This window comes from Toxorhynchites rutilus, chromosome 3 (genome assembly GCF_029784135.1).
Source record: "Toxorhynchites rutilus septentrionalis strain SRP chromosome 3, ASM2978413v1, whole genome shotgun sequence".
In the NCBI taxonomy this organism is placed as follows: Eukaryota; Metazoa; Arthropoda; class Insecta; order Diptera; family Culicidae; genus Toxorhynchites; species Toxorhynchites rutilus.
Window position 1 is genome coordinate 139700246 of NC_073746.1, and position 27517 is coordinate 139727762.

General features: G+C 39.2%; 1 protein-coding gene across 2 annotated transcripts; it reads left to right on the forward strand.

Moving 5' to 3' along the window:
- The first annotated feature begins 4385 nt into the window (after positions 1 to 4385).
- LOC129777532 (GMP synthase [glutamine-hydrolyzing]) lies at positions 4386 to 27422 on the forward strand. Of its 2 annotated transcripts, none has more exons than XM_055783848.1 (12): positions 4386 to 4749; positions 14029 to 14142; positions 14220 to 14406; positions 14471 to 14588; positions 14844 to 15000; positions 15073 to 15216; positions 24510 to 24606; positions 24720 to 25279; positions 25342 to 25513; positions 25576 to 25805; positions 25873 to 26064; positions 26156 to 27422. In XM_055783848.1, exons 2-12 carry the CDS (start codon positions 14047 to 14049, stop codon positions 26255 to 26257), a joined length of 2055 nt encoding a protein of 684 aa, XP_055639823.1. In that variant the 5' UTR covers positions 4386 to 4749; positions 14029 to 14046; the 3' UTR covers positions 26258 to 27422. The 2 variants fall into 2 exon arrangements, with proteins under 2 accessions (XP_055639823.1, XP_055639822.1); XM_055783847.1 differs by lacking the exon at positions 4386 to 4749 and adding an exon at positions 12656 to 13043.
- The last annotated feature ends 95 nt before the right edge of the window (positions 27423 to 27517 follow it).

Here is a 27517-nt window from a genome sequence, read left to right on the forward strand (position 1 = left end):
TGTAGCACCTCGAACGTATTCTGCTCGTTGATATGTAGACTTGAATTTCAGCTTCTTAGCCGAACTTGGCATTGCTGGCTCCTGGATTAAGCAGATCCATGTTGTTTGAGGAAGTTACATTTGTCGTCAGAGTTGGCGCGCTCTAACTCGAAGGAGTCAGTCCACTCGAGTCCTGAAGATCCATTCGCACCGTTAAAACACCGAAACGACGTACCGACTCACCCATTGGTACCGTTCGAATGTGCAACTTTTGAACCTCATCAATTATACCAAAAATAACAGAATTTTTGATTGCAAGAGCCTGATCGGCATTTAGTGAGCACATATGATTTACTTTTTTCACGTTGACATTCGAGAAAACCAACTTGTTGTTAGAACTGTAATTATCGGTTAGGCAATCAGAACAGGCGAACACGTTTGTTGTCGAAAGTGACCGGAAAATTTTCAGAAGTCAGCTGGATTCCAAGCGTAACTTTCTTTGGTCTATTACTCTGTTGGTATTTTTCTCCATGACGAAGCAAACATAGATATCGGTCCAAAAACCTACTGCAACCAGTTTCGAACGACTGGAGCTTTCATTCATGGGTGAGTGTGATAGTGCTGAGGGAAAAGAACATTATTATTGTGAACATGTGCAATTAGCCGTTTCATACCTCTTTTGCACCAACTTGTCTGCTTTAATTGCGATGTAATGTCGTAGGCAGTTGCACACAAACTGGCATGAATTTCACGCGACTACACCAATGCGCTTATCATCCGGCGGATTCCATTCATATACTATCGATTTGTTATCACATTATACTTATGACAGACATACAGCTGTACTACCGTTGTACTTCGAAAATTGTATGTCTGTCACCATGTACAGCGCTAGAACCATGCAAGCAACTCGGTACAATCGCTGTACCTGTACCGACCTATTTTACCGCTGTACATGGCTACAGTTGTACTGTGAGCAGCGCCATAGACGGTTAGTGGTGGGTAGCATAAACAAATCGAATCAAAACACTTGGTAAACATTCTTTTCATTGACTTTCTCTTGAGTTAATAACTTTGACTGGAAACTTGCTTGTTGTGTTTGATAGCTAAGACGCTAAATAAAAACCTTTTTCATTGAAATATGTGGTGAAAATTGGAAAAAATTCTGATTGTCAGTTTGACATACGGTACAATGTACAACCAAAGTATGTCTGTCATGGTACGATGGTACCTGTACAACGCTGTACACGTACAACGCAAGTACAGCTGTATGTCTGTCCCTGGTATTAGATCAATCGTGCTGTCATTGGAGTAACACGATAAATTTGCCTATAATCGACTTTCGCACAACAAAATGTCTGTTGGAAATCGGGAACTTCGGTTTTTTCTGTTTCTTCCTCCGATAAAGACTGTACACAATGCTCCTAATCGAAAACAAGTGTAAAAATTAAAAAAACATCTGTCATCGATGTCGATAAAGCAGTTTGCTCAAGTAAATCTAGTACACAGAAATACGGCCGTAAATGAGGATAGCTTTTTCTATGACGACGTATCGCATCCGACGAATGAATACGGATACGGCCGTAAATGAGAATAAGGGTGATAGTCTAATCTTTTTTCAAAGATTTTAAATTTGCAAAGTTGCTTAAATGACAAATGTCTGTACACCCACAACGTTTCACTGCTATCTGAGATGGTGCTGCCAACTTCTTAGACTAGTTGGCATGAAATCCGTCGTATAACTTTGGTAATACCCAGCAAACATTAAATCGCATAACAAACGTATATATAACATCATATGCCCTAAATTTTGGTTGGCATATAATGCGCCTAACTGGGATATGCATGCAAAAGTGGAGGCCATATACGTACATGGCAAATGCTTACCGAATTTGTTTGGATGAATATGCAACTTTGACCGGCTATAATAGCGATTATGTTGAAATTGAATTGCGATCTAATATGAATATATTCATGAATTGTCAAAGCACCAAATACGACTTTTGCCATACTCATATACGATTTATTACAGACATAGAAAAAAAACAAATGGCGCAAAATATTTTCGTAAAATGTTTATTATAGCCTCACGAATCGCCATTTTTATATATGAGTATTTATGTTTGTAGAAATAATAATTGTTTGATTGACTTGTGTTGGAAGTGGAATATGAATGTACACAGATTTGATGAAACTGCTCCAATGTGGGTTCGAACTCCGGTCGTCTGGATTATCATCCACCAGCTATCTGAAATTTAATTCAACAGCGGTTAAAACTTTCGCGTGCATCTGCATTTCATTGACATTTCAATATGATGTTATATGTTCTTTATTAGGATCTAATATGATTTACTGTTTCATGATTTTCTTCATCATGCAACACGATTTACTACAGTACTGAATCGATTTAAATTATAGGCTTATACGACACACAAACTGCATCAGCGTAATATACGCATATGATGCGGATTAAATATATTTTACGACAATGTACATCATAAAATTGATGTTTGTTATACCGAATTGCGACTTAATTTGATAATGGTATATAAAATCGAGTTTTTGCATTTTATGCGATTTCAAATATACACGATACATACTTTGATTGATATTATATGCGATTATGATTTATTCGGATTTCTTGTAAGACTTGACACGTGCAAAATTATACGATTTAATGTTTGCTGGGTGATGCGGATTAAATATATTTTACGACAATGTACATAATAAAATTGATGTTTATTATATCGAATTGCGACTTAATTTGATTTGGTTGGACTTAATTTGATTTGGTTGATTTGGTCAAGTTTTTACATTTTATGCGATTTCAAATATACACGATACATACTTTGACTGATATCATATGCGATTATGATTTGTTCGGATTTCTTGTAAGACTTGGCACGTGCAAAATTATACGATTTAATGTTTGCTGGGTGGCCTCTACTTTTGCATGCATATGCCAGTTAGGCGCACTATATGCCAACCAAAATTTAGGGCATTTGATGTTATATTTGAGCTTGTTATGCGATTTAATGTTTGCTGGGAATTATTCGATGTATTCATATTTAGAACATTCATTGTTCGATACAAAATTATAGATATTCGATTATTTGAATTAATCGATCGATTGATGCGGTCGTGCTATTGTATCGGGATGTGGAAAAAAATTCAATAAAAATGGAAATAAAGCTGGTTTTTTTCTCAATTTTCTTATATTAACAATACAAATTAGGGTAGACAGTGACAGTGTCAGTATGTAGCATTGGTACTTACGTGTTACCGCCACCGAAGCGTTATTTTCATTATGAATTTATTTTTTCGTCATGAAATTTATTGTGAGGCCAATGTTATGGGATTGAAATTTTCATCTAACAATTAATGAAAACAGATTTGCTTGAGAGTGGCCGCCGCTTCTAACAGCGGGTCGGCGGCCTACTCGGATTGCGTCACCTCGAAGGATTGGGATCATCTCGGTTCCTTTCCTTGTTAGATGGGGGCTTCGCCCCCTATTACTTTACGCTCAAAATAAATTTTATAGTAAAAAAAACTCAGAACCAACTTACTAACTTGCGTTCCGATAGCGTTCATACGTAAGTAGCATACTTTTTTCAAATTTCCACAATCTGCTTGTGATCATACATTCTAAAATTATACTTTTCTGGTTACATACTTTTACATTACTTTGGTCATTATGTCGCTTTGGAAACCTCGTTCATTTCGCAAAGCATCGCGTGTCGCATTCGCTCTGGCTTCACCTTCACACAGTACCAATTTATAACTTTTCAACAACGATACAGAACAAACTTCTGAAAATCGATATGATGGATTTTCGGGTAGAATAAACACGTTTCTAAAATAAGCATTGTAAATGAAAATTTACTTTTTCATATCCAATATGTATTCTATGTGGTAAAGTGACATATTTTCTGTAAGTGGCTAAAGAAATATTGAACAATATGGTATGATTTTGATATTTCTTTATTTTTACAATATGATATTATGATTTTTTAGTTTTAGCGGAAATGGTAGGTGAGAACTACGTGTTCAAAATATTTCAGAAATAATCTAGCAATAATTTACATTCAACTTTGAAAATACATTCAGGTCTAGTAATGTGATAGAGAGTAGAAAGTTTCATTATACATTTTTACATATGTCAATTGGGTTTGATCTCTCACACTGATCAAATTTCATCTGTCAAAAAGTGTTCAATATTTGGCTTCGCTCAAACAGTGTATCTATACCCTAACACGTCTCCTTCAACCACCTACTGCTCTAGATAAAATTTGAACCGATTCCGACTGAATGCACATGCTACACTGTTCTTGTCGTTCTTGTCAATCGAGAGAAGCGAGAAAGAAATATTGCAATCCTGCTCATGAGTCTACTGTCAAACGTATAGCTCATTTGTTCTATGTTTCGGTGCTTTTCCTCGTTGTGTGGTGAAGTTTTGTGTATTAATCGCGATCGTCATCATCGTGTGAATGGCGTTTCTGTGTATCTCAACTACGGTGTTTTGTGACCATCAACAACAGCAGTAACTCGCAGATCGCTTCAAATATTAGTTGTTATATATTTCCTTATTCAAATCTACCGGAAGACCCATTTCCGGAGCGGATTTCCCTTCACTGTATCGCTGAATTTGAGCGAATTTTCTCCAGTGAAAACTCACCGGAAATTTGGCTAGACCATCATAAAGAACTATTGACAAGGAGTTTTTTTCGACATATCGCCACGACAGATAGTGGTTTTCGGATTTCAAAGAAGGTGAGTTTTAATTTAACATGAGAAATATAGTTTGTTCTAACCTAAAGAAACGAAACTCGAAACATTTGTTGTTTATTAAATCTACAAGTAAAAGATCCATATTTGCTGTTATTCAGTGTTTTTTATCGACAAAATTGTGTTCCAACCGACATGTAAGAAAGGAGTTGGATTCTGTTTAGGGATAGGAAAGTAGCTATCACAAAATGTGGTCCTATGTATTCTCATCGTTGAATAATTTCTGAAATCAAAATTTTTTTTAAGTGTTTCGTGTGTTTTTGTCTTCATGTTTTTAGTTTATTTCCATTGAATAGAATCTATGTTAACTATAATTGCAAGTTTGATTTGAGTCTCAAAGAAATCCTATGTTTCCGAGCTCACATGAGCTATCCTGCCACAATAGATTCAAAGAACGACAGTCAATCACTTTTCGCTTTTGGTTCTTGCGTAAGTTGTTTTACCGCCACTAGCTTGAAATTTGAAGCTAATGCCAAAACACGCAAAACACTGAAATTTACAGGTGGTTTGACAAAAGCACGGAGGATAGCGCAATATTGCTTTGGTTAGTTTAGTAACATTTCCTCACTGCCTATTTTACTTACTTTGTTCTGAAAATGCCATCATCTCAGCTTTTTAGCCTAGATATATTTTGTTAACAAATCACTTAAATCAGTGCATTCATTGGTTTGTCTCTTGTTAACTTGTTAACTTCAGTTATATATCGATAATGGAAGCAATTATATGATAAGAAGTGAAGAAAATATCAGACTAATGTAAAGCGCGACACATTAGCTGCTTAGTTTGTAGTATCCACCCGTATTCTGAAATTTTATCGAGTCAGCATCACCCGGACGGAACACAATTTCGTATTTTGCAATCAATCCGACTCGATTTGAGCTAGCTTTGATTGGATTAAAAAAACGCATTGACTACATTAAGCTTTGTGTTTCGTTTGTGTGAAGCGAACATGAAAACGGGTCTTGGGGTGGAAAAAACATTTATAAAATATAAAAAAAATACGAATGCAATTCAACTTTTTGCCTTTATGTGATAGAGTCATAAGTACTTGCTGAGAATGCTATGCCAAAAGCATACACTTTGAATGTATTTCTAGTGGGAAACTCGAGAATACACGTGTTCCACAGTGCAAGTCGGAAGAAGCGAAAAATCACGGCCATGGGAGCCACCATATTTTGGTTTCAGAAATGAATGTTAGAAACAAAAGCAAAACAAGGTAATCTCCTACCTGTCCGTATTTGTTAATGGTTGGTTGTCTACCCAAAACTGTAGCTTGTCAAATAATACTAGTTTTGATGTGCCGTATATTTGAATTTTAAATTTCAAACTTTTATCAATTGTAGTTTATGATACTATTTACATTACAACCGTATAGCTGACTACGTTAAATTTGGACGTATTGATATGTTGCGTTCTCAAAAAATGTAAACCTTACAAACATGGGCAAAACGGTTCACTTTAATGAACCGTTCACTGATCAACCGTTCACTTTAGTGAACTAGTTCTTTGGTACCATCAGGACCATCCATATTGAACTTTTTTTCGTCACTGAAGAAAACCTATACATTGAAGAACTTTTCGTTATGGTATATAGCAAAATGTATGTCTTTTGAAAATATTCGTCACAACATACCATGCCCCACCATTGCTCACATGAACAGACGTGAGCTTTGGCAAAACTCAGACGTCTTCCGATGTGAGATGGTGTAAGATCAGGAGCTTTAACTTTTCAAGGCCTCTTTAAGTATAGACTTTTTCCAAAACTTGACGAATTGTCTCCCGGGCAACATTTGAATTCAAAGATTTTCTTATTTGCATAAGCGATTTTGAGGTGTTCGAAGCTGTTCTAACTACTTTTCGCTTATTGTGTGATTCACATAGAACGTTACGGAGAAGAACGTCTACGTTCCGTCAACGTCTCCACCAATTCACACATGCAGTCAATGCTTCCACCAGCACCGTCACGTGAAATGTCAAACGAATGATTTAGTTAATGTTCATGGTGGTGCCACCTACAACAATTTCCAATTGCAATGCCCTCTTTCGAATCAGCATGCCTAGAATCAGTTTTAAATTTTGAAAAAAAATCAATGAAAATCATTGAATTCAATTATTTAAAGGACTGTACAACCAAAATCAAAACAAAAGTTGAGACACAAAGCCCAGACAAAAACCCAAGGAACCGTCCCTCTCCGTCAATTATTCTTTTCTACAAATCCTGCCGGTCGTTTTCGTTGAACGTATGCTGACGGGCCGTTACGTTGCCGGTGTATGTGCATGTTTTCGTAATAATTGCATGGTAGAATAACTGACGTAACGTAACGTGACGTGGATGTTGTATGTGAATCGCACTTTTCCCAGTCAGAGAGCTTGGTCTAATACAAGTTGGACAGAGTGTAAAACAAGCATTAGGTCCATCGCACATTTTCCCCGTTCGATATTCTATCTAGCGATATTTTTCAACAAACCCGCTTATAATAATACCCAATTACGCTGCTACACCGAACAACAAAATCCGTCGTTCAAGATAGACGAAACGAAATTATATCTAAAGAATGGTAGTAGATTTCTGAATTCAGGCAGTATTATTCAAATCATTCAATACCTACTGTGTTGTTCTCCGGCCAATGGAAGGTATTCTAATAAATAATAAGACGCAAATGTACTGAAAACTGTTCAGGAGATTTCGTCGCAAATGAAATATTTTCTATGAACGAGTGATAAATCTCACACATCGTTAAGAAAGCCTCGGGTTGACTTGTACTGGTCACACCATGTTTTGACTTGCCACACAATGAAGAACTTATGAATATTTTTAAATCATGGGAGACGATCTGGTGTAGTGGTCAACATTCGTACCTCTCACGCTAAAGACCAGGAGTTTAATTTTCACCTCGATATTCTTCTTTCAGAATGGAAGTAATGTCGTGTCCGAGTGACGAACCACTTTTTTGAAATGTAATATTATATAAATATAAATCCCACGTCCCACAAAGCCCAGTCCCGAGCAAGCAAGCAATGAATAGCGATGCAGAATTCAGTTGTTTCTAGACACAATGCATGGTGAGTGCAGCGCTAGAAAGATCGAAAACGTTTGTAACTCTAGCTTCGCCCTTGCATAAAAATTGCACCAGTTAAGCGCATTCAAAGATATCGTTTGTGATTTCTATTCTAGTCTCGCTTCAGTCAGCGAGAATTCATCAGTCTGAAGAGTAAAGCCGCACTTAAAATGTCCCATTATGCGGAGAGCTCACTTTATTTTTTTTTCTAATGTCCTCAACAGGTGGGTGTAGTGATCCCCGATAATCGTTCGATTAATCGATTAATCGAATACTTCCTACAGAAATCGATTATTAATCGAACGAATACTGCACAACCAATAATCGAAGCGAACGAATAATTTACATCGATTAATCGATTCAAACCCAGAGCAAAAAAACCGTACAGCCGCTGCAGTTTTATCGTGAAAATCAATAATTATCTTTGACGCTCTCCTAAACTACTTCTTCTTCTTCTTCTTTAATGGCACTAACGTTCCTAGAGGAACTTCGCCGTCTCAACGTAGTATTACTTGCGTCATTTTTATTAGTACTTAGTTGAGATTTCTATGCCAAATGACACGCCTTGCAATGCATTCTGAGTGGCAAGCTCTAGAATACGCGTGATCACAGTGCAAGTCGGAGGAAATTTCTTTGACGAAAAATTCCCCCAACCAGAACGGGAATCGAACCCGAACACCCGGCATGTTAGTTATGACGCTAACCACTCGGCCACGGGAGCACGTCCTAAACTACTAAAAGAAGTTCAATGCCGTCGATGCGAGATGAGCTTCGTTTACGAGTTTAGGGGAGCGTAAAAGATAATAATTGATTTTCAGACGTAATGAACACTTTTTTGATTCCAGATGGCTTTCTAACAAATGAGAAATATTAGTCTAACTAATTATTTCTCTCAGTGTGACGATTAATCGATTAATCGATTATTTGGATCGATTAATCGTATCGAATAAGAAACTGCTTAAAAGTATTCGATTAGTGGATGAACGATTAATTTCAAAAATCGGGGATCACTAGGTGGGTGACGTCTTTAGAGAACCCCCATTGAACTGACAGGAGCCAACATATCGGGTATCCCAAGGCGCGTAGAAGTGTATCCTAAGGTGGGCCAACTTGCTAAAACCACTCTTCAGCCATCTTGGAAGTCTACTGTGTTTTGTTTGTAAACAAAACACAATACGCTTGTGCCCAAGCTCGCTCGTGATCAGTCTGTCTCTTTCACACTTCAAGGAAAAAATTCCCCTTCTGCTTTCTTCCGTACTGTTTTCATATACCGCTCCCCTAACCAACTTAGTGACGAAACGGCCTCACCTAGTACCATAGACCCGTCTTGGGGTATCCCACTGACATTTTCCCTTTGTTTTCATATGAATTGGGTATCCCACTGACAGTTCTGCTTGAGATTTTGCTAACGATCCTAGCATCAATCATAGCACCCGGCTGGTCCTCAAGACATCGAGAGAGAGAGAGAGAGAGAGAGAGAGAGAGAGAGAAAAAGAAAAAAAAGAAAGAAACATTTAGCTTTCTTCTCGCAAATATCAAGAATACCACTAGGAAAAAGATTTTTTTTTTAATTTACTTTATAGTGCAGACAAAGATCGAATAATATTTCTAAGGTATTATAATGACAATTGCACAAGTTTATTGTTCAATGTCTTGTATGTTTTCTGCAAAAATGATCATTTCACCGTGGCTAAATGTCTTATGTTTATTTAAGTTCAATCGTGTTAGTTCCCAAAATCACGTAATTTCGGTGAATCTTGGTGATTGACCGCCAATATAATGTGAATCAAGGGTATTGAATTGTTTCCGTGATGCAAACAATTCTATTCACGTGACAATTTCCAACGACCGAAACTTGAATTCTTCCAAAAAAAAAGAGTCCAAATTTAATTACAGGAATGTGTTTTTGTGCGATTTTTTAGCGTTTCTTGTGCGGTTTATTAAGGTAAGGATATTTGACGAAGTTCCATTTTTTTGCATATTTGCGTCTAAATGATCTACTCCTTGAATCAATTCTATCCTTCCATCAAATTCTTTAAATTGCGCATGACATGATTTCTAATAGCAACAAGTTCGACATGCAACTAAAAGCACAACACATCCACGCGCAACTGAAAAGGCAAACCGTCCCATCGCAAAGCCGGGAAACAAAAGGAAATCGAACGGTAAACAGCTTGGATTTGAGTTATTTTTTTTTTGCGGTCCCTATCTACCGCACAAAAAAAGTTTTTTCCAAGTTGTGTATTCAAAACGATTTTTGAAAGATACTGGTGAAGTTTTATACGATTGCGATTTTAATTGTGCGGTTCCTATTCCCCGCTCAAGAAAAGGTTTGCCTGTACAATAAAATGGAAAAAAAATTATCGAAATCTAAAGATTTAACCACAAAATGGATAACCCTGTACAATGAAGGAAAATGTGTACACAATTCACATTGCATTGGAAACATTTGCCTTTAGTGATTGAATTACCTCTAAAACTTTCAAGTGGCAAGAAAAAACAATTATGCAATCGCCGATTCCGTAGTCAATAGGCCGTATGAATAAAAACAAAATTCACCTTTACTTTACTTCATTCGAGCAGTCGAGCAGTGAGATTATGTTTTTACTACGTTTGGTATGAATAAAAGAAACAACAAAGTATTTACTTTTCGAAAATGGATGTTTAGCTGATTTCGTATGAATAAAACAGCATTCACCAAGTATTTACTTCGTTATTATCAAGTATGCTCATGAGCATACTTTGGATCTGAAAACACTATCATTCGTTTTGATGTCATATCCGATTTATGTTTAATGCTGCTATCTTGCGCTTGAAGCTAAACAAGTTAACGATCCGCATTGATGGCATTGAGCTTCGTTTACTAGTTTAGGGGAGCGTAAAAAAATTGATTGATTTTCAGGCGGAATGAACACGTTTTTAAAATTTAAATTATGAATGAAAAATAACCTTTCCGTACCAGTTTGGCATTCTGTTTAAATGAAAAACACTTTTGTTTGCAGGTGGTGAAAAAATCATGTACGAATATTGTTTTTGAAGACAACTTTATATTATAGTGAAAAGTTTCAGTAATGATGTTGGAAATGTATAGACAAAGGGTTAAATAAAAGTCGGGAAAAAGTGTTTTAAGTGATTAAATAACATGACGTGAACATTTTCATTCAAATTTGAAAACTGGCTTCGTGTCTTCTAATATGATAGGTATTACACTAACGAGATAGGGACCCAAACTATGGTCCCTAATTGAAAGTCGCCACCAGACGTCGACACTATTCCTTTTTCATCGCGAATTCACGCTTTGTCAAAAAAAAAACGATTTGAAACGAAACCTAAACAATCATTTGATAGATGTTTGACAAAGTAAAAACTATGTTCGAATTCGAAAATCAAATTAATAAAGTAAACTTTTATTCATACGGATTCAAGTAAATACTAGGAAAGTTTACTTTACTTGGAAACGGGCAGAATAAGTAAATACTTTTTTTTATTCATACGACCTAATGGCTTGCCTCACAACCACCGATGGCTTGAACTAGAGATGGGCAAACCGTTCACGAACGGTGCGAAAGAACTAGTTCACCGAGAAGAGTGAACGGACGGTCGTTCTTTTTCAATGAACGGTAGGTCTCCCCACGAACTGATTACGAGTGAACTGTTTGTGAACGAACTGATTCCGAAAGAACGGTTTGCGAGTGAACTGTTGGAGAGCGAACTGTTTGCGAGTGAACTGTATGGGAAAGAACTGATTGAGAGTGAACTGTTTGAGAACGAACTGTTTGCGAACGAACAAGTGCAGCTGAACTGATTTGCGCTGGACGGAATGGATAAATATAACGAAAACGCTTCCAAGAAACATAAAGCGATATTGTCATTTATGAGCAAAATGCGTGTAACGCAGGGTTTACTTATTATCAGGTATACTCTATTGCAGGTTAAAAATTAAATTAGATTTTCGTAGTTTTAAAGCCCGAAAAAAAAATTCAATTTCATGTATTCTTTCAATTCCGCGTAACATGCATATACTTCCTAATTATCAAAAAAACCTGGGGGAAGTTGGGGCAATTCTTGAATTGGGTAAACATAGAATCTAATAGTGAGGGCAAGTTGAAAAAAAAGTTTTTTCGTTGCTTTCAATCCATTGTTTGGCCTATTGCGTGTACGTGTTATCGTGATTGTTTGTATGATTGATTGTTAGTAAAAATCGCAGCTCTATTTTTTCTCTGAATTCTCTGAACATGGAACCTGTGTGTTGTCCAAACAGAAAAAATGAAAAATTGCGCATACTTTGTGCGCATCAAATTATTACATATACTTTTGTCGGCCGATTAATATATTTTCACATACAGTTTGCTACTTTTAAAGAAGAAAGATAAGCTTCCCTACTAAATTTCAAAAATATAAGTCCCATACGTACACTATCCAATCCAACGATATCAATTAGTAGCTGTCTATTGGTGGTGGGTTCCAGCTAACATTTCGTTGTTCTTAATACTGCTGAACGAAAGAGCGAAAGAACGGTTCAAAAGAACTGATTCACTTAGATGAACGATTAGTGACTGAACCGTTCATCAAAGTGAACTGTTTTGCCCATCTCTAGCTTGAACTATATAGATTGCATAGAATTAAAAACGCCGGTCTTTATCAAGCCGAAGCAGTATTACAATCTGTTTTCAGTGTGAGATGAGACCGCATCTCTTTACGTGCAAGCCTCTTTAGTTTAGAAGTGTCAGCTGGCGATAAGAGCGAGAGAGAGAGAGTGAAAGAATAGCAACAAGGATGACATGCAAGGAATGAGATGTCGCACCGAGCCGAAACTGAACCCCAACGTATGATGTTGCCGTGGAGGGAACAGCGTGTGGAGGGTGTGTGTGAGTGAGGATGTTGTCGATGATGAATCGGTGTGAATTATTTTTTCGCAAAGTTTGTGTTTGAAACAATTGAAACCCAGAACCCAGTGGCCCGAGAAAAGTTCTTGTTCAGTTGAGATACACTGACAGGAACGTGTTGGAGATAAAATCGCGTGTGTTATTATCCCAAAAGATTCTTCAAAAGGCAGACGGATAGTGACGAACATTGTGTCTTGCTGAACTGGAGCCGAAGCCTGGTGGCTGTAGCCCCAGAGAGACACGTAGGATTACCAGTGGCAATAGAAGTGGCGACGAAACGGAGAGGATCAATCGGAGTTCCCGAATTTGGATGTTCTTGCGTATCTTTTTCCGTGTAATTGTAGTTTGTATTTTGGATATGTCCCCACCTTGCACTAGCATTGTATAAGCAATATTTTCATTCTTACACCAATGACCTTTGGGAGACGATCGAAATGGTGCAATAGGAGAAAAAAAAGATTCCACCACGTATTACTCAATGCAGGTTTGATGAATTCATTAGAGTCAGTTTGCATATGCTGAAGCTGGACTATAAGATTATCAAACTAATTAGCAAAAAATATAATGAAAATCGCTCTAGGTTATGAAGCCTTAAATATTTTTGATAACTTGGAGATGAGCCTGAGAGAGGACTTTGTGTAATGTGTTCCTTTTTGTAATGTGCCTACAGAACTGCATATTATGAACGAAGCACCAGACATTGCATAGCTATATATGGTGTCTAGTCTATGCTCGCCGATCTAATACCTTGATTTCGAACAATATTGTAGCTATTATCAATTATTTTGGGTGGAAGGTTTTACATGTTTGATTTTTCTAGAATAGAAGACACCCTAATTAGTTTTTAATTTGCGTTCTCGAGGCTACCGGCTGTGTAACATAGCTGTTGCAATCAACTTCTGGCCAATCCGTAGATATATTTCGATATTTATCTCCGAGCCTTTTAAAATCTTCAACCTCTAGCCGGGTGGTTTTGAATATTTGTTAGGATATTATTAAAATAATATTTTTTTTAAATATATAAAAAAATTGTCAGTTGATAAAAAATTGTAAACATTTTCCACAGCGATTAGATTGATCGGAGTAGTCAGCTTAGAACGGGTTCCATGTTTAATTTGAATGGCAAACAAATTATTGCAAATTCCACATCGATTGTTTCCTCATAAAGATCTACTAGTAAAAATCATTCGACGTAGTTTCATGCGTATAGGTCAAAAAGATTATCTTTGCTCAAAGTGACAAGTGATAATACAATTTTATTTTTCTCCGTTCAAGTACCTCATTCACTGAGAATAATTTCGCGTCTCTGTATTTATCAGTGCTGTAACGATCAAGAAATGAGCGCGCTGAACAAATCCGCTGGACCAACTGAGAATGGTGGAGTACATAACGAGCGATTGGTAATCCTGGATGCGGGGGCACAATATGGCAAGGTATATTATATCCATCTAACGATGCATAATACGATGGCATGATACTGATTGTATTCGAACACATGCTTCTTTTCAAGGTTATTGACAGAAAGGTTCGTGAATTGCAAGTCAAATCCGATATTCTACCCCTTGATACATCCGCCCAGAAGATCAAGGAACTTGGTTACCGGGCAATAATCATATCCGGCGGTCCCAACTCGGTCTATGCCGACGATGCGCCTCAATACGATCCTGATATTTTCAAAATAGGACTACCGGTTTTAGGTGAGTGTGTGATGTCCGTCTGTTGTATCCCTTCACAAGTGATAGAAGTTCTGTATAATTATAGGCATTTGTTACGGCATGCAAATCATTAATAAGGAATTCGGAGGCTCGGTAGACAAAACGGACATTCGCGAAGACGGCGAGCACAATATCGAAGTAGAAACTACTTGCCCTTTGTTCAGGTGAGTCTGTTCTTAGTTTAAAGAAAAACCGCGTTAGTTTATTCTGTGGAGGAATAAGAAAAGAAGTATTATTTCAGTCTTCAGTACTTCTTGATACAATCCTCCGACAGTAAATGTATAGATACTAGGAACATCTTCTGAAATAAGAGGCAAACTATTCAGAAGCTACACATTGTATTACATGTTTTCGAAAATGATTATGTAGCTTGCTCGTGTACGTTGTGATAGACTCTAACACTTTTTTCTATTACATAGCCGCCTTACACAGGTTCAGACAGTACTGCTGACACATGGCGACAGCATCGACCGGGTAGGAAATAAGCTGAAGACTTGCGCATACTCCTCCAACGGAATTGTAGCAGGTGTTTATAATGAACAGATGCGAATCTACGGTGTTCAGTTCCACCCAGAGGTGAACAAAGAAAACGTTGAGCTTTATCATTTGGCAACGGCCAATTAATCTGTTTATCGTGTCGAATTTTAGGTGGATTTAACTGTGAATGGTAAACAGATGTTTTCAAACTTTCTCTTCGATATCTGTGGACTGACGCAAAGCTTCACCATCAGTAACCGACAAACGGAGTGTGTGAACTACATAAAGGAACGCGTGGGAAACAGTAAGGTTCTGGTGAGTATAGTTTAATCGCGTGAAGTTGATTCAGAGCCGCAAATTTGTTCATTCATTTATTGTTGACGAGATGTTCGCGCTGTAAGTAACTTGCGGTACAGCAAGCACGAGTGGAAGAGCTGCCCATATTCTCAGGCATAACCACGTACAAAAGCAGTAGAAAGAAGTAGAATCTGCGGATTAACCCTTTTACGGGTAGTGGCAACTATATTGCCACCAACGATTTTATTTTTTTTCTCTTTAACAATAAATTATCACTTCTAGCTTTATGTGGCAACTAGCTCTGATATCTAGCAGCATTTCGAAAAAATAAAAAAAAAAATTCATTTTGGAGCAATTTTCGTCTTAACAAATCCTAATTTAAAGCAGCAAGAGCTATTTTCCCGAAAAGTCTTGAAAAACAGTCAATTTGTTGAGGTTTTCAATACATATGAACTGTTTAGGACCTGCTGAGTCTGGTCATGAGTTTCATTAGATGTTTTAGTTGAAACATCAAAAATTCAAATATAAAAAATCCTTTTTACCATCACGTGTTTACCGCTAGGCGGGCAGGTGGCAACTGTGTTGCCACCAACATTTTACGCTAGCCGGGTAGTGGCAATCAATTTTTTCAATGTTTTTAATTGTTTTGAATTTTTTTGTGTATTTCAGCATGTAAACATGTCGTTTTATTGTAGATTGCGTTGATTACATGCCTAGTTCTCACGACCCGAGACTACAGGCAAAAACAAACAACAGAATCTCAAATATGTGTCAAAGAATGAGGCGGTACGATAATACAATCGTATTACGAGACAGCAAGGCTATGGCCATGAGATGACGGATGTGTTTAAAAAAGCATGCGCAGCGAGATTACGAGTTGAACGAAATATTGAAGAAGCACATCCAGAGCAAGGCGTTTATATTAATGTATAACAGGTGAAGCAACATCATCACTTCAATAAGAAGGGGATTACGGTTTGTGGAGCGGGGGTTGTTTGTTTTGTTATTGCTAGGATACACCATTTTTGCATTTTCACATGCGAGAGTAGTGGAAATGAGAATGAAATTCTACAAAATCATCCCTTCTTTTTCACACAAATTCGCGAAAGCCGAACTTAGTAGGCATCGTTCGAATAAGCGTGTAGCAGTTTGTAGAGAGCCGCCGGCAGCGTTCTGATGCTGTTCCAACATGGCTGAAAGTGCATTTCATATGATTGTTTCACCTGGTATATATAGAGGCGCCTTGATCCAGAGCTACGAGAACATTGAGGAGCTAAGAGAGACCCAACTTTTTGAGGAATTTATTCGAATGTGGAATTTGCCGAGATCTAGAGACTAGAGTGACGGGGATTCATCAACAATGGCAAAAATCCTAAGAAGAGATGACTAAGAAGATCGTAACCCAGATATTGATGCGATGAAAGTGATAGCATTTGGGGCTACGTGGTCGCCAAGTTTTGCGTAAGGCTTACAGGATCGATTTCCGAAGGCAGCTGAGGTGATAGTGAAAGCTCATCATGTTGATTATATGCCCTATAACGAGGAATCAGAAGTAGATGCAGTAAAACTAACCAAAGATGTTCATTTTGGCCATAGAGAAGATAGGATTTGAGATTCATCACTGGCTGTTTAACTCGAAACGAATGCTGCGAGGCTAGAGGCAGAACCGGACGAGAAAAGTTTAAATCTTTCGTGTGAGAATGGGATTTTCGGTAATTTTCAAAGTATCTCCGAGGATAAACGCTGATCTACTTCGGGGTCGCATCATACCAGCAGAGAGTTATATTTTGTGCACATTTGTGATGATCTATTTTCCTCTGGGTTCATTAACCACCTTCCTGATGTTCCTGAAAGTATTGCCTCAAGAGATTTGACTTTGTGGTATGATCACATTAGGGGATGACATGATTGCGTGTTCTGCGGCTAGTGGAATCTGTCTCTCAACTTTCTTGCGAGTATAATCTCAACATCGTAGCGCTGCAGGAGGTGTGTTGGAAAGGTTCGTTGGTGTGATCGTTTCAAGGTAGTAGGTATACCATCTACCAGAGCTGCAGCAACACACGAGCTGGGTACAGCTTTCATCGTGATGGGGGAGATGCAGAAACGGGTGATTGGCTGGTGGCCGATCAACGCAAGAATGTGCAGACTGAGGATGCGCTAGAAGAAATCTACACGCAGCTAGAGCATGAATACGTTCGCAGCTCAAAACACGACATCAAAATCGTCATCGGTAATTTGGAAGCTCAAGTCAACTAAGAGGAGTTCAAACCGGTAATTGGTAGGTTCAACGACCTTCCGCGAACCAACGGAAACGGCCTAAGACTTATCGACTTCGCTGTCTCCAAGAACATGGACATACGTAGCACCTTCTTCCAGCACAGCCTCCAATACCGTTACACCTGGAGATCACCACAGCAAACAGAAACACAAATTGAACACTTTTTGATCGACGGTCGGCACTTCTCTGATATCATCGACGACAGAAACTATCGTGGCATAAACATGTAGATGAACTGGAAGCTACCCCTTTCGATAGATGCTGGAATATCTCAAAAGTAGCAATTAGCAGCACAGCAGGTACCGTCATCGGGTATGAACAACGAGGGTAATGGAATGAATGGTTTAACGACGAGTGCCGAGCGCTTCTGAACGAAAAGGATGCAGCACGAGCAACATTGCTGCAACGAGCGACTCGACAAAAGTGGAACAATACAGACTGAAGCGAAAGCAGCAAACACATCTCTGTCCGGAAAAAAGCGCCGCCTGGAAGAGACACAATGTGAGGAGATGGAGCTGCTTCATCGTTCTCGAGAATCGCGGAAGTTTTTAAAGAAATTAAACGCCTCACACAAAAGCTTTGTTCCGCGGTTCGAAATGTGCAGGAACAAGGAAGAAGGCATCTAGACGAACGAACACGAGGTGATCGAAAGGTGGAGACAGCACTACGATGATCACCTGAACAACGCACAGACCAAGACGGCGTTGATGATGTCATTAAGACCAGAAAATACATCCCAAACCTACACATTGTTACATATGTTACCAATTCGGACACATATCTGAGAAGTGCGAGAAAGAGGCGGTGTGCTGGAAATGCTCGCAAGAGCACCCAGAAATCGAAAAGTGCGGAAATGATTTGTTTTGCAGGAATTGTAGAAGCAACGGCTACTGCTTGAACAGCAGAAGTTGTCCTGTTTTTCTGAAGGAACAAAACATTATAAGGACAAAATTGAACGCTAACGTTTCCTTTGCGGAGACAAGGAAACTCGAGACGGCCAAAACGGCGGCAACGTCGTATGCGGCCATTTTAAAGTCCTCGAGGTTAGTCGATCCTGCGCCAAGTGCTACTCCTGAGAGAGTTAGCACCAATAGTGCACCAACGTGTTCTTCTCCCGATAAGGCTGTTATCGGAGAATTAAAGAGGAGAATTTCAGAGCTGGAAAAGATCGTAAACGAGCTAACCAGCAAATTTTCTGAAGGTAGTAGCACCCCCAAAGAGCGAACTACTAGTTTGAGAAAGAGACCTGGTGCAGGTCTCATCTCAAATTCTCGAAAGCCCACTTCTCTCAAGGTACCTTCTGCAAAGAAGGGGGCATTGAACACATTTTTGAAGTAGGACTACGTCTTACATTAAGGGTGCCAAATCAGGAAACAGGTCACGTTTTTATGAAATAAAGTTAACGTTAATAACTATTTTTGCTGCGAACGGATTTTAACGATTTGCATACAGATAAAAAGATAAAAAGATCAAAAATTAGCTGGAAAGCGATTGGAAGAGCTTTCGACTATGGACCTTATCATGGAAATCGAATCGATAAGAATTTTGCTCGTTAGTTCTATTTTACTATTATAGATACCGAGCAAGTCGGTAGCATCGACTGAGTGAAAGCTATCGATGCAAGTGTCATAGTTTTTCGAGTTGTTTGGTTTGCTTTTACTTTGGATTGCATCTTTGATTCTTTCCTTAGGAAAACGTTTCAGTAACGCTTAAATATATGCAATTTTCAACACACAAATTTCGAGCTCAGTAAAAGATTATCTCAATTTACAAATTACTAAAATTTGCACGGTGTGATAGTGATTGTGATTGTATCGATTTCTTGATTAGATTATAATAATGCCCTATGTTGATGGATTTTGGACGTATCAGTGGAGCTCTCACAGGTTCAGCACTGAAATAATGTTGCAAGCAACAATAATAAAGAGTGGGGTCACTAAGTCCCGAAAAATGAACGACCATCTTTGAAAGGGGTAAGTTTACGGAACTTTTTACCACAGCAATTCCATGCCAAATCAGCCGGCCGCTGACTCCTATTTTTTCAAAACTTGATATTAATGATGGAAACTACCTAAAATCACAATTTTCATCATAATATTTTCAACTTAAATTGCGACTGATTTTTGAAAACGGCGTATTCAAAATCATTAGTTTATCTTTAAAAAAAATCGTAACTCAAAATCCAGATGAAAAAAATATCAAAATATGATGTTTGACGAAGTTTTTGTGAAACTAATGAACAATTGAGAAAAAATTAGATTTTAGATGCAAATTGAATTTAATATTGAAAACATTTATATCTCAAAACACCCCTCCTTCGATTTGGATTTGGATTTGCGCATTTTTATTGGAAAACCCTTCAAATTTAATAAAGTTTGACGTATAGAGTACGATTCACATACAACATCCATGTCACGTTCACGTTCCGTCACGTCACGTTGCGTCAATTATTCTTCCAAGCAGTTCTTATGCAAACATTCACATACACGTTCATTCGTTCGATAACTCGCAAGTAGATCGGACAGGTTTTCGAAACGATCCAACAAAGGTGTTTTTTTCCACATCGAATCAGACTGTGTTTTTTTTTCATCGGTTGCGCTTGCGAGTAGAGCGAAGCTCAAAGTGATGCGCGACCGAGACGCAGAGGATACAATTCGGACAGATTCATCACACATGCCACACACATTGCCACACAGCAGCGGCAAGTATAAGTTTATTTTTCTTTTGTCCTCCTATCATTCCTTCTACCATCTGTGCTCGATTTACACCATTGTTCATCTGTGTGTTTACCAAATCGGCAAACGTTGGCATTAGGGGTGTCTATTTTTTCTTGGTTACATTACCGTTGAAATTTTATTGGAACTTTTTTTTCATTTTAGAATTTTATATAAATAAAATAAATTAATATAAATATTATCCGCAGCATAACCTTATAATATTTTTTTTTTACTTATTCATTTTGATAATTATTATATTCTGTTCATATCGAACAGTTGGTCGATTTTTCTAATATGGCTGAGGGCGGAAAGGACCCCCCGTTGACGCAATTGAATATTTCTGATACCGAACCTCCTCCTGAAGAGCAGGAAGATGAAGCAGAAATTGAGGTAGAAAATTCTGTTTACGAAGTTGATAGTTCCGAAGATGAGGAAATCGACGAGAAACAGGATTTTCGTCCTAAAGAAAACCCTGAAGGCTCCAAAGGCTCATTCATTGTGTACTTTAGACGAAAATCCAAACCTCTCAATGTCATTCGCATCTCGAAGGAACTAACTCAACATTTTTCTGACGTTACCGAAATTACACGGATGGGGCCAGACAAACTACGAGTTGTCGTCTCAAGCAGGACCCAAGCGAACAACATAACGCGCTGCGACCTCTTTGCGATTGAGTATCGTGTATACGTACCCTGTTGCAACATCGAAATAGACGGCGTAATAACCGAAAAGGGTTTGACCCGAAAAGAGATAATCGATGGTGTCGGTCGCTTCAAGAACTCCACACTAAAAACTGTGAAGATTCTTGCATGCGATCGACTGAAATCTGTGTCACATAAAAATGACAAAAGAATTCTCAATCGGACAAACTCTTTTCGTGTGACTTTTGAGGGTTCCGCCCTTCCAAATTACGTTGCAATAGGGGCACTTCGTTTACCTGTTCGGTTGTTTGTACCCCGGGTAATGAAATGCAACAAATGTATGCAACTCGGTCACACGGCCGCCTATTGTTGCAATAAAAAACGTTGCGCAGATTGTGGAGAGAGCCATGATGAGAATCCTTGCGCGAAAGAGCACAAGTGTCTTCATTGCGGCGGGACTCCTCATGATTTAACTCAATGCCCGGTGTACATACAACGAGGGGAAAAACTCAAGCGTTCCTTAAAGGAACGTTCCAAGCGGACTTTTGCAGAAATGCTTAAGAGTTCCGTGCCAACGACACAGGACAATCCCTACTCCATTCTGCAGAACGACGAGCCTGTTGCTGACGCTCCCAATGCCGGATGTTCCGGTACATCGCAGGGTGCCATCAGGAAAAGAAAAATTACTTCTTTTCCATCACTCCCCAGAAAGAATACCGAAACTTCCCAAGTTGGAATGAAGCCTCGAACTGAACGTGCTGAGAATAGGCCGAAGCAAGTACCTCCCGGTTTACGTGGTCATGCTACCAACCAGGGGTCCTCAGCACTTCCCGGAACAACAACGAACACGTCTGTTCCATTTTCGCGGTCGAAGCAACAGCCACTACCTGGCCTGCTTGCGCTTTCAGACCTTGTGGATAATATTTTAAATGCTTTAAATATAAATGATCCTCTTAAAAGCATAGTATTATGTTTGCTTCCGGTTGTGAGAACATTTTTGAAAGAAAAATGTGGCTTTTTAGCAGCATTCATTTCCCTCGATGCCTAATTCAGCGCAAGAGGTCAAGGATCTGACCACTGTCATACAGTGGAATTGCAGAAGCATCATCCCTAAACTAGACCAATTTAAATTTTTAGTTCACAGTTCTAACTGTGATGTATTTTCTCTCTGTGAAACATGGCTTTGTTCAGCCGACGAGCTGATTTTTCACGATTTCAACATTATTCGCCTAGATCGTAACGACTCGTTTGGTGGCGTACTATTGGGGATCAAAAAACGTCACTCCTTCTATAGAGTCACTATCCCATCGATTACAGGCATTGAAGTTGTCGCTTGCCAGATACAAATCAATGGCAAAGAACTCTGCATTGCTTCGATATATATTCCTCCCAGGACTACGGTAGGCCTCCATCAGTTCTTTGATATTATCGAGGCATTGCCGGAGCCGCGGTTAATCTTAGGTGACTTCAACTCCCATGGAACAGCATGGGGGTCACTCTACGATGGCAACCGTGCCACGTTGATTTATGATCTGTGCGACAACTTCAACATGACAGTTTTAAATACTGGGGAAGCAACTAGGATAGCCAACCCTCCTGCACGGGCAAGCATGCTAGACATATCTCTCTGTTCTTCTTCATTATCCCTGGATTGCACATGGAAGGTAATCCAAGATCCCCACGGTAGTGATCACCTACCAATAATTTTATCGATCGCCAATGAATCAAAATCTAGTGAGTCAGTGAGTCAGGCGTATGACCTCACGAAGAATATTGACTGGAGAAAATTTGCAGAATTAATATCTGAAGCAATCATTTCGATGCATGAACTTCCTCCCCTTGAAGAGTATAATTTTATATCAAGTTTGATTTACGATAGCGCACTTCAAGCTCAAAAAAAACGTGTACCGGCTACCACTTTCCGACGTCGTCCTCCATCACTTTGGTGGGACAGGGAGTGTTCAAAGGTCTACCTTGAAAAATCATCCGCTTTCAAAAAATTCAGGAAAACTGGATTAGTGGAATGGTTTCGAAAGTACCAAGCTCTAGAAGCCAAACTAAAAGGTCTGATTAAAGCAAAAAAGTGTGGATATTGGCGGAAATTCGTCAATGGTTTGTCAAGGGAGACCGCTATGAGTACTCTTTGGAATACGGCTAGGAGAATGCGTGGCTGGAACCATACCAATGAAAGTGAGGAATACTCTGACCGTTGGATTTTCAAATTTGCAAGGAAGGTTTGTCCCGATTCTGTTCCTGCACAAAGCGTCGTACGCGATATTCCGCTCCAATGCGATTATGAGAATTTTTCAATGGTGGAATTCTCAATTGCCCTCCTCTCATGTAACAATTCAGCTCCGGGGTCGGACAAGATTAAATTCAACTTGTTGAAGAATCTTCCCGACTTGGCAAAACAGCGTTTGCTGAACTTGTTCAACAAGTTTCTGGAGCTGAATATTGTCCCGCATGACTGGAGACAGGTGAGAGTGATAGCCATACGAAAACCCAACAAGCCGGCTTGCGATCACAACTCGTATAGGCCGATTGCAATGTTATCCTGTATTCGTAAATTGTTAGAGAAAATGATTCTACTTCGTTTGGACAAGTGGGACGAAACGAACAATTTTCTGTCAAATACGCAGTTTTTCTTCCGCCGAGGTAAAGGGGCGAATGATTGTCTCGCGCTGCTATCTTCTAAAAATCCAAATCGCATTTGCTCGCAAAGAACAAATGGCTTCCGTTTTCCTCAATATCAAAGGGGCATTTGATTCAGTTTCCATGGAAATTCTCTCAGAGAAGCTTCATAATCGTGGACTTTCACCAATTCTGAATAATTTCCTCTACAATTTACTGTCAGAAAAGCACATGAATTTCTCTCATGGCAACTCAAAATCTTCTCGTTACAGCTTTATGGGCCTACCGCAAGGCTCCTGCCTAAGCCCCCTCTTGTACAGTTTTTACGTCAATGATATGGATGATTGTCTAACTAGAGACTGCACGCTGAGACAACTTGCAGACGATGGAGTTATTTCCATCACGGGTACTAATCCCGTCGCTCTGCAAAGGTCGTTGCAAGATACCATGAACAATCTGTTCACGTGGGCCCTCAAGCTGGGTATCGAATTCTCTACGGAGAAAACTGAAATGGTCGTTTTTTCTAGGAAGCACGAACCCGCCCAATTCCAGCTTTACCTATCCGGCAAAACGATCCAACACTCTATGTTTTTCAAATACCTGGGTGTATATTTTGATTCTAAATGTACCTGGGGGAGACACATTGCGTATTTGAAACAGAAATGCCAGCATTCACATACACCGGCAACGGCAACTTCGATTTGCCGTTGCTGGTGTATGTGAATGCATCAATAGGAATTGAATGGAAGAATAATTGACGCAACGTGACGTAACGGAACGTAAACGTGATGTGGATGTTGTATTTGAATCACACTTAGTGCTGCCGTGGTAAGCTCACCAAAATGGAGAAATGATTTTTTGAAAATTTATGAAATGGCAATACTTTATGCAATCGTAACTATTTAAGAAAAGTAAGATGGAATCTACACTCAATTCTACATGTGAAACTATGTATAACGTTTAATCCTACAAACCGCTCTCGGTTTGAATATACTCTGAATAAACTGAATAAACTCATTCAAACTCCTTTTTTTATGTTTACAGTTATTAGTAAGCGGTGGTGTGGATTCTACGGTTTGCGCAGCTCTTCTTCGAAATGCCTTAAAGCCAGAACAGGTTATTGCAGTCCATATTGATAACGGTAAGTTGATCTGTACTGATGAAATACGACTTTCTGAGAAGTTCTTCATAGCTCCATGTCAACGAAAATCGTCTGAAGCAATTTAGTAAAAGATCATCTGATTTTCTTTCAAGGTTTTATGCGTAAGAACGAAAGTGCTGCAGTGGAGAAGTCTCTCCGCGAGCTGGGTGTTGACCTGCTGGTGAAGGATGCATTTTTCAAGTTCACTAGGGGTATGACCACCATCAAAGTTCCGGGCTCGCTGTACAACCAGGACACGCCCATGCTCTGCCAAACCGTAAGTCCCGAGGACAAACGCAAAATCATCGGTGATGTTTTCGTGAAAGTGTCGAACGAAATACTGAAGGAGTTGAATCTGAACGCGGAGGAAGTATTCCTCGCGCAGGGCACCTTGCGGCCCGATCTAATCGAATCGGCTTCCTCGCTGGTTAGTTCAAATGCCGATACAATCAAAACTCACCACAACGATACGGAATTGATTCGGCAGTTGCGTGAAGCGGGGCGAGTCATCGAACCGTTGCAAGACTTCCACAAAGATGAGGTGAGACAACTTGGGTATGAACTCGGACTACCAGCGCACTTGGTTGAGCGGCATCCGTTTCCCGGACCGGGGTTGGCCATTCGCGTGCTCTGTGCTGAAGAGGCTTTTATGAAGGATTATTCTGAGACACAAGTAAGTTTCTGGTTGGTGAATGTTGTTGTAACTACGAAGTTGACTATTTCAAAACAAAACAGGTCATAGCTAAAGTCATAGTGGATTATAAGAATAAGCTAGAGCAAACGCATGCGCTGTTGAATCGTGTTTCCGGAACAACAACAAAGGAAGAACAGGATGAACTCTGTCGCATTTCTAGCAGCATAAAACTAAATGCCACCCTACTGCCAATTCGAAGTGTGGGAGTTCAAGGTATCACAGGAGAATATTTTATTGTTATTGGCAATTTCTCAAATTTTGTTTCGCTTATACAGGTGATAAACGGTCGTACAATTACGCAGTTGGCCTTAGCAGCAATTCGGCGCCCAATTGGCAGGACATGATGTTTCTGGCCAAGCTTATTCCCCGAATCCTGCATAACGTGAACAGAGTATGCTACATTTTTGGGGATGCGGTTAAATATCCGGTACAAGACATCACCCATACTCTCCTGACTCAACATGTGGTATCACTAATTCGGCAGGCCGATAGCATCGTCAATAGGGTAACGTCCGCATCGCAAGTTGAAATACAAAGCCGTTTGTTTCAAATATTGTTGTTTCATTTAACAGATTCTTTTGGAACACGAGTGTATGCGAAAGATCTCGCAGATGCCAGTTATTCTGATACCAGTACACTTCGACCGAGATCCAGCGCCAAAGACGCCTTCATGTCAGCGATCGGTTGTTCTGAGACCATTCATCACCAACGATTTCATGACAGGAGTGCCAGCGGTACCTGGCACAGATCGATTGCCCCTTCCCGTAAGCAGTTCAAGGATCATCCCCCGATTGATCAAAATTTCAGAAGCCACATCATGAATCCAATTACCTTTTTTTTTCTTGTTAATTGTAGGTCCTGCAAAAAATGGTTGACGAAATAAGCGCCATCAATGGCATTTCGCGAGTGCTGTTGGACCTAACATCGAAACCACCGGGCACGACCGAATGGGAATGATTTTCCGGATCAGTGACTAGCTTATTATACTCATCTGCACCATCAGCATCGTGAACATCTTCGTCTGTTATCCACATCTCGCTTGTTGCGAAATTGTATGTTCTAGGCTCGCCACCTGCTTACTATAGTGGGCGTGTCGTCTTGAAAAAAGTTTTTTTTCTACGATTATAACAACAGAGCGAGGCGAATTTCCGAGGTCTGCTTTCCGCGGTTAGAGATCCAACTCAAGACAGTTGTGTAACTAATTAATTGGCAATACCAATTGCAGCATGAGACAAACATTGATTGTAAAAAATAAAGTGCGCTGTTAAAATTTACGTTATAGGGAAGCAAGATATATTGATGCAGGAAACAAGCGTTAAAATTTAATATATTTTAGGGTAGAAGATATTCAGATGATGACATTTACGGTTTGGCACAGCACAGGCTGACGTGAATACCGATCTGAGTAAATATTAGCTCGGCCGAAATTAAATTTATCGCAACTTTCATTTCTCGTACGATCAACTTAAAATATTACTAGGGAATGAACCAACCAATGGCCATCGTCGCTTTAGAATTTATTATATCGATCCACAGCCCGTGTCCTTTGGAAATATCCGTTCGAAATAAAATTCCGCATCGGTGTGTGACATCGCAAAAAAAGGGACTGGATTCGACATTCAAACCCAGTAAAGATTTACAGCAGCAGCTAAAGAATATGTTACAAAATGCAGGTTGATCTTCTGATAAGAAAAACTGGATGCATCTGCGTGACGTTTTCTTCGAGCGTCAACAAAATGTGAGGGTACGGAATAAAAATGCAAACCGATTCGCTAAAAAAAAACAAAGTCTGACTTTCAATCACGATTTTCTATTTTTGTTGACGCTTCCAAAATTGAACGCCAAGAGTCTTTCTTTATATTAATCTTAAATATTTCACTCTCGTTTGTTGTATGATGTGATTTTGTTTCGTCTTTTTGCTGATTTAAACATGATACCAAAACCTGTAAACTGTCATTATGGGTAAGCAGTTTATACAAATCATCCAATGAAAGATGATAGATGTGCGGCTGCAAACTGCTGCCTGCGAGGAAATCGAAAGTCTGTAACAAATATTTTTATTTTTATCTGATTAGTGAACGGTCAGATTTGAAATACAACAGCAACATGCTAATAAAAGAAAGGTAATGAGGTATAATGTGTGGAAAGAAATCTCCATAAAAGTTGGGTATTCTGAACCGACTAGAACTGAATTTCTGTTGAAAGTCTAGTCAAATC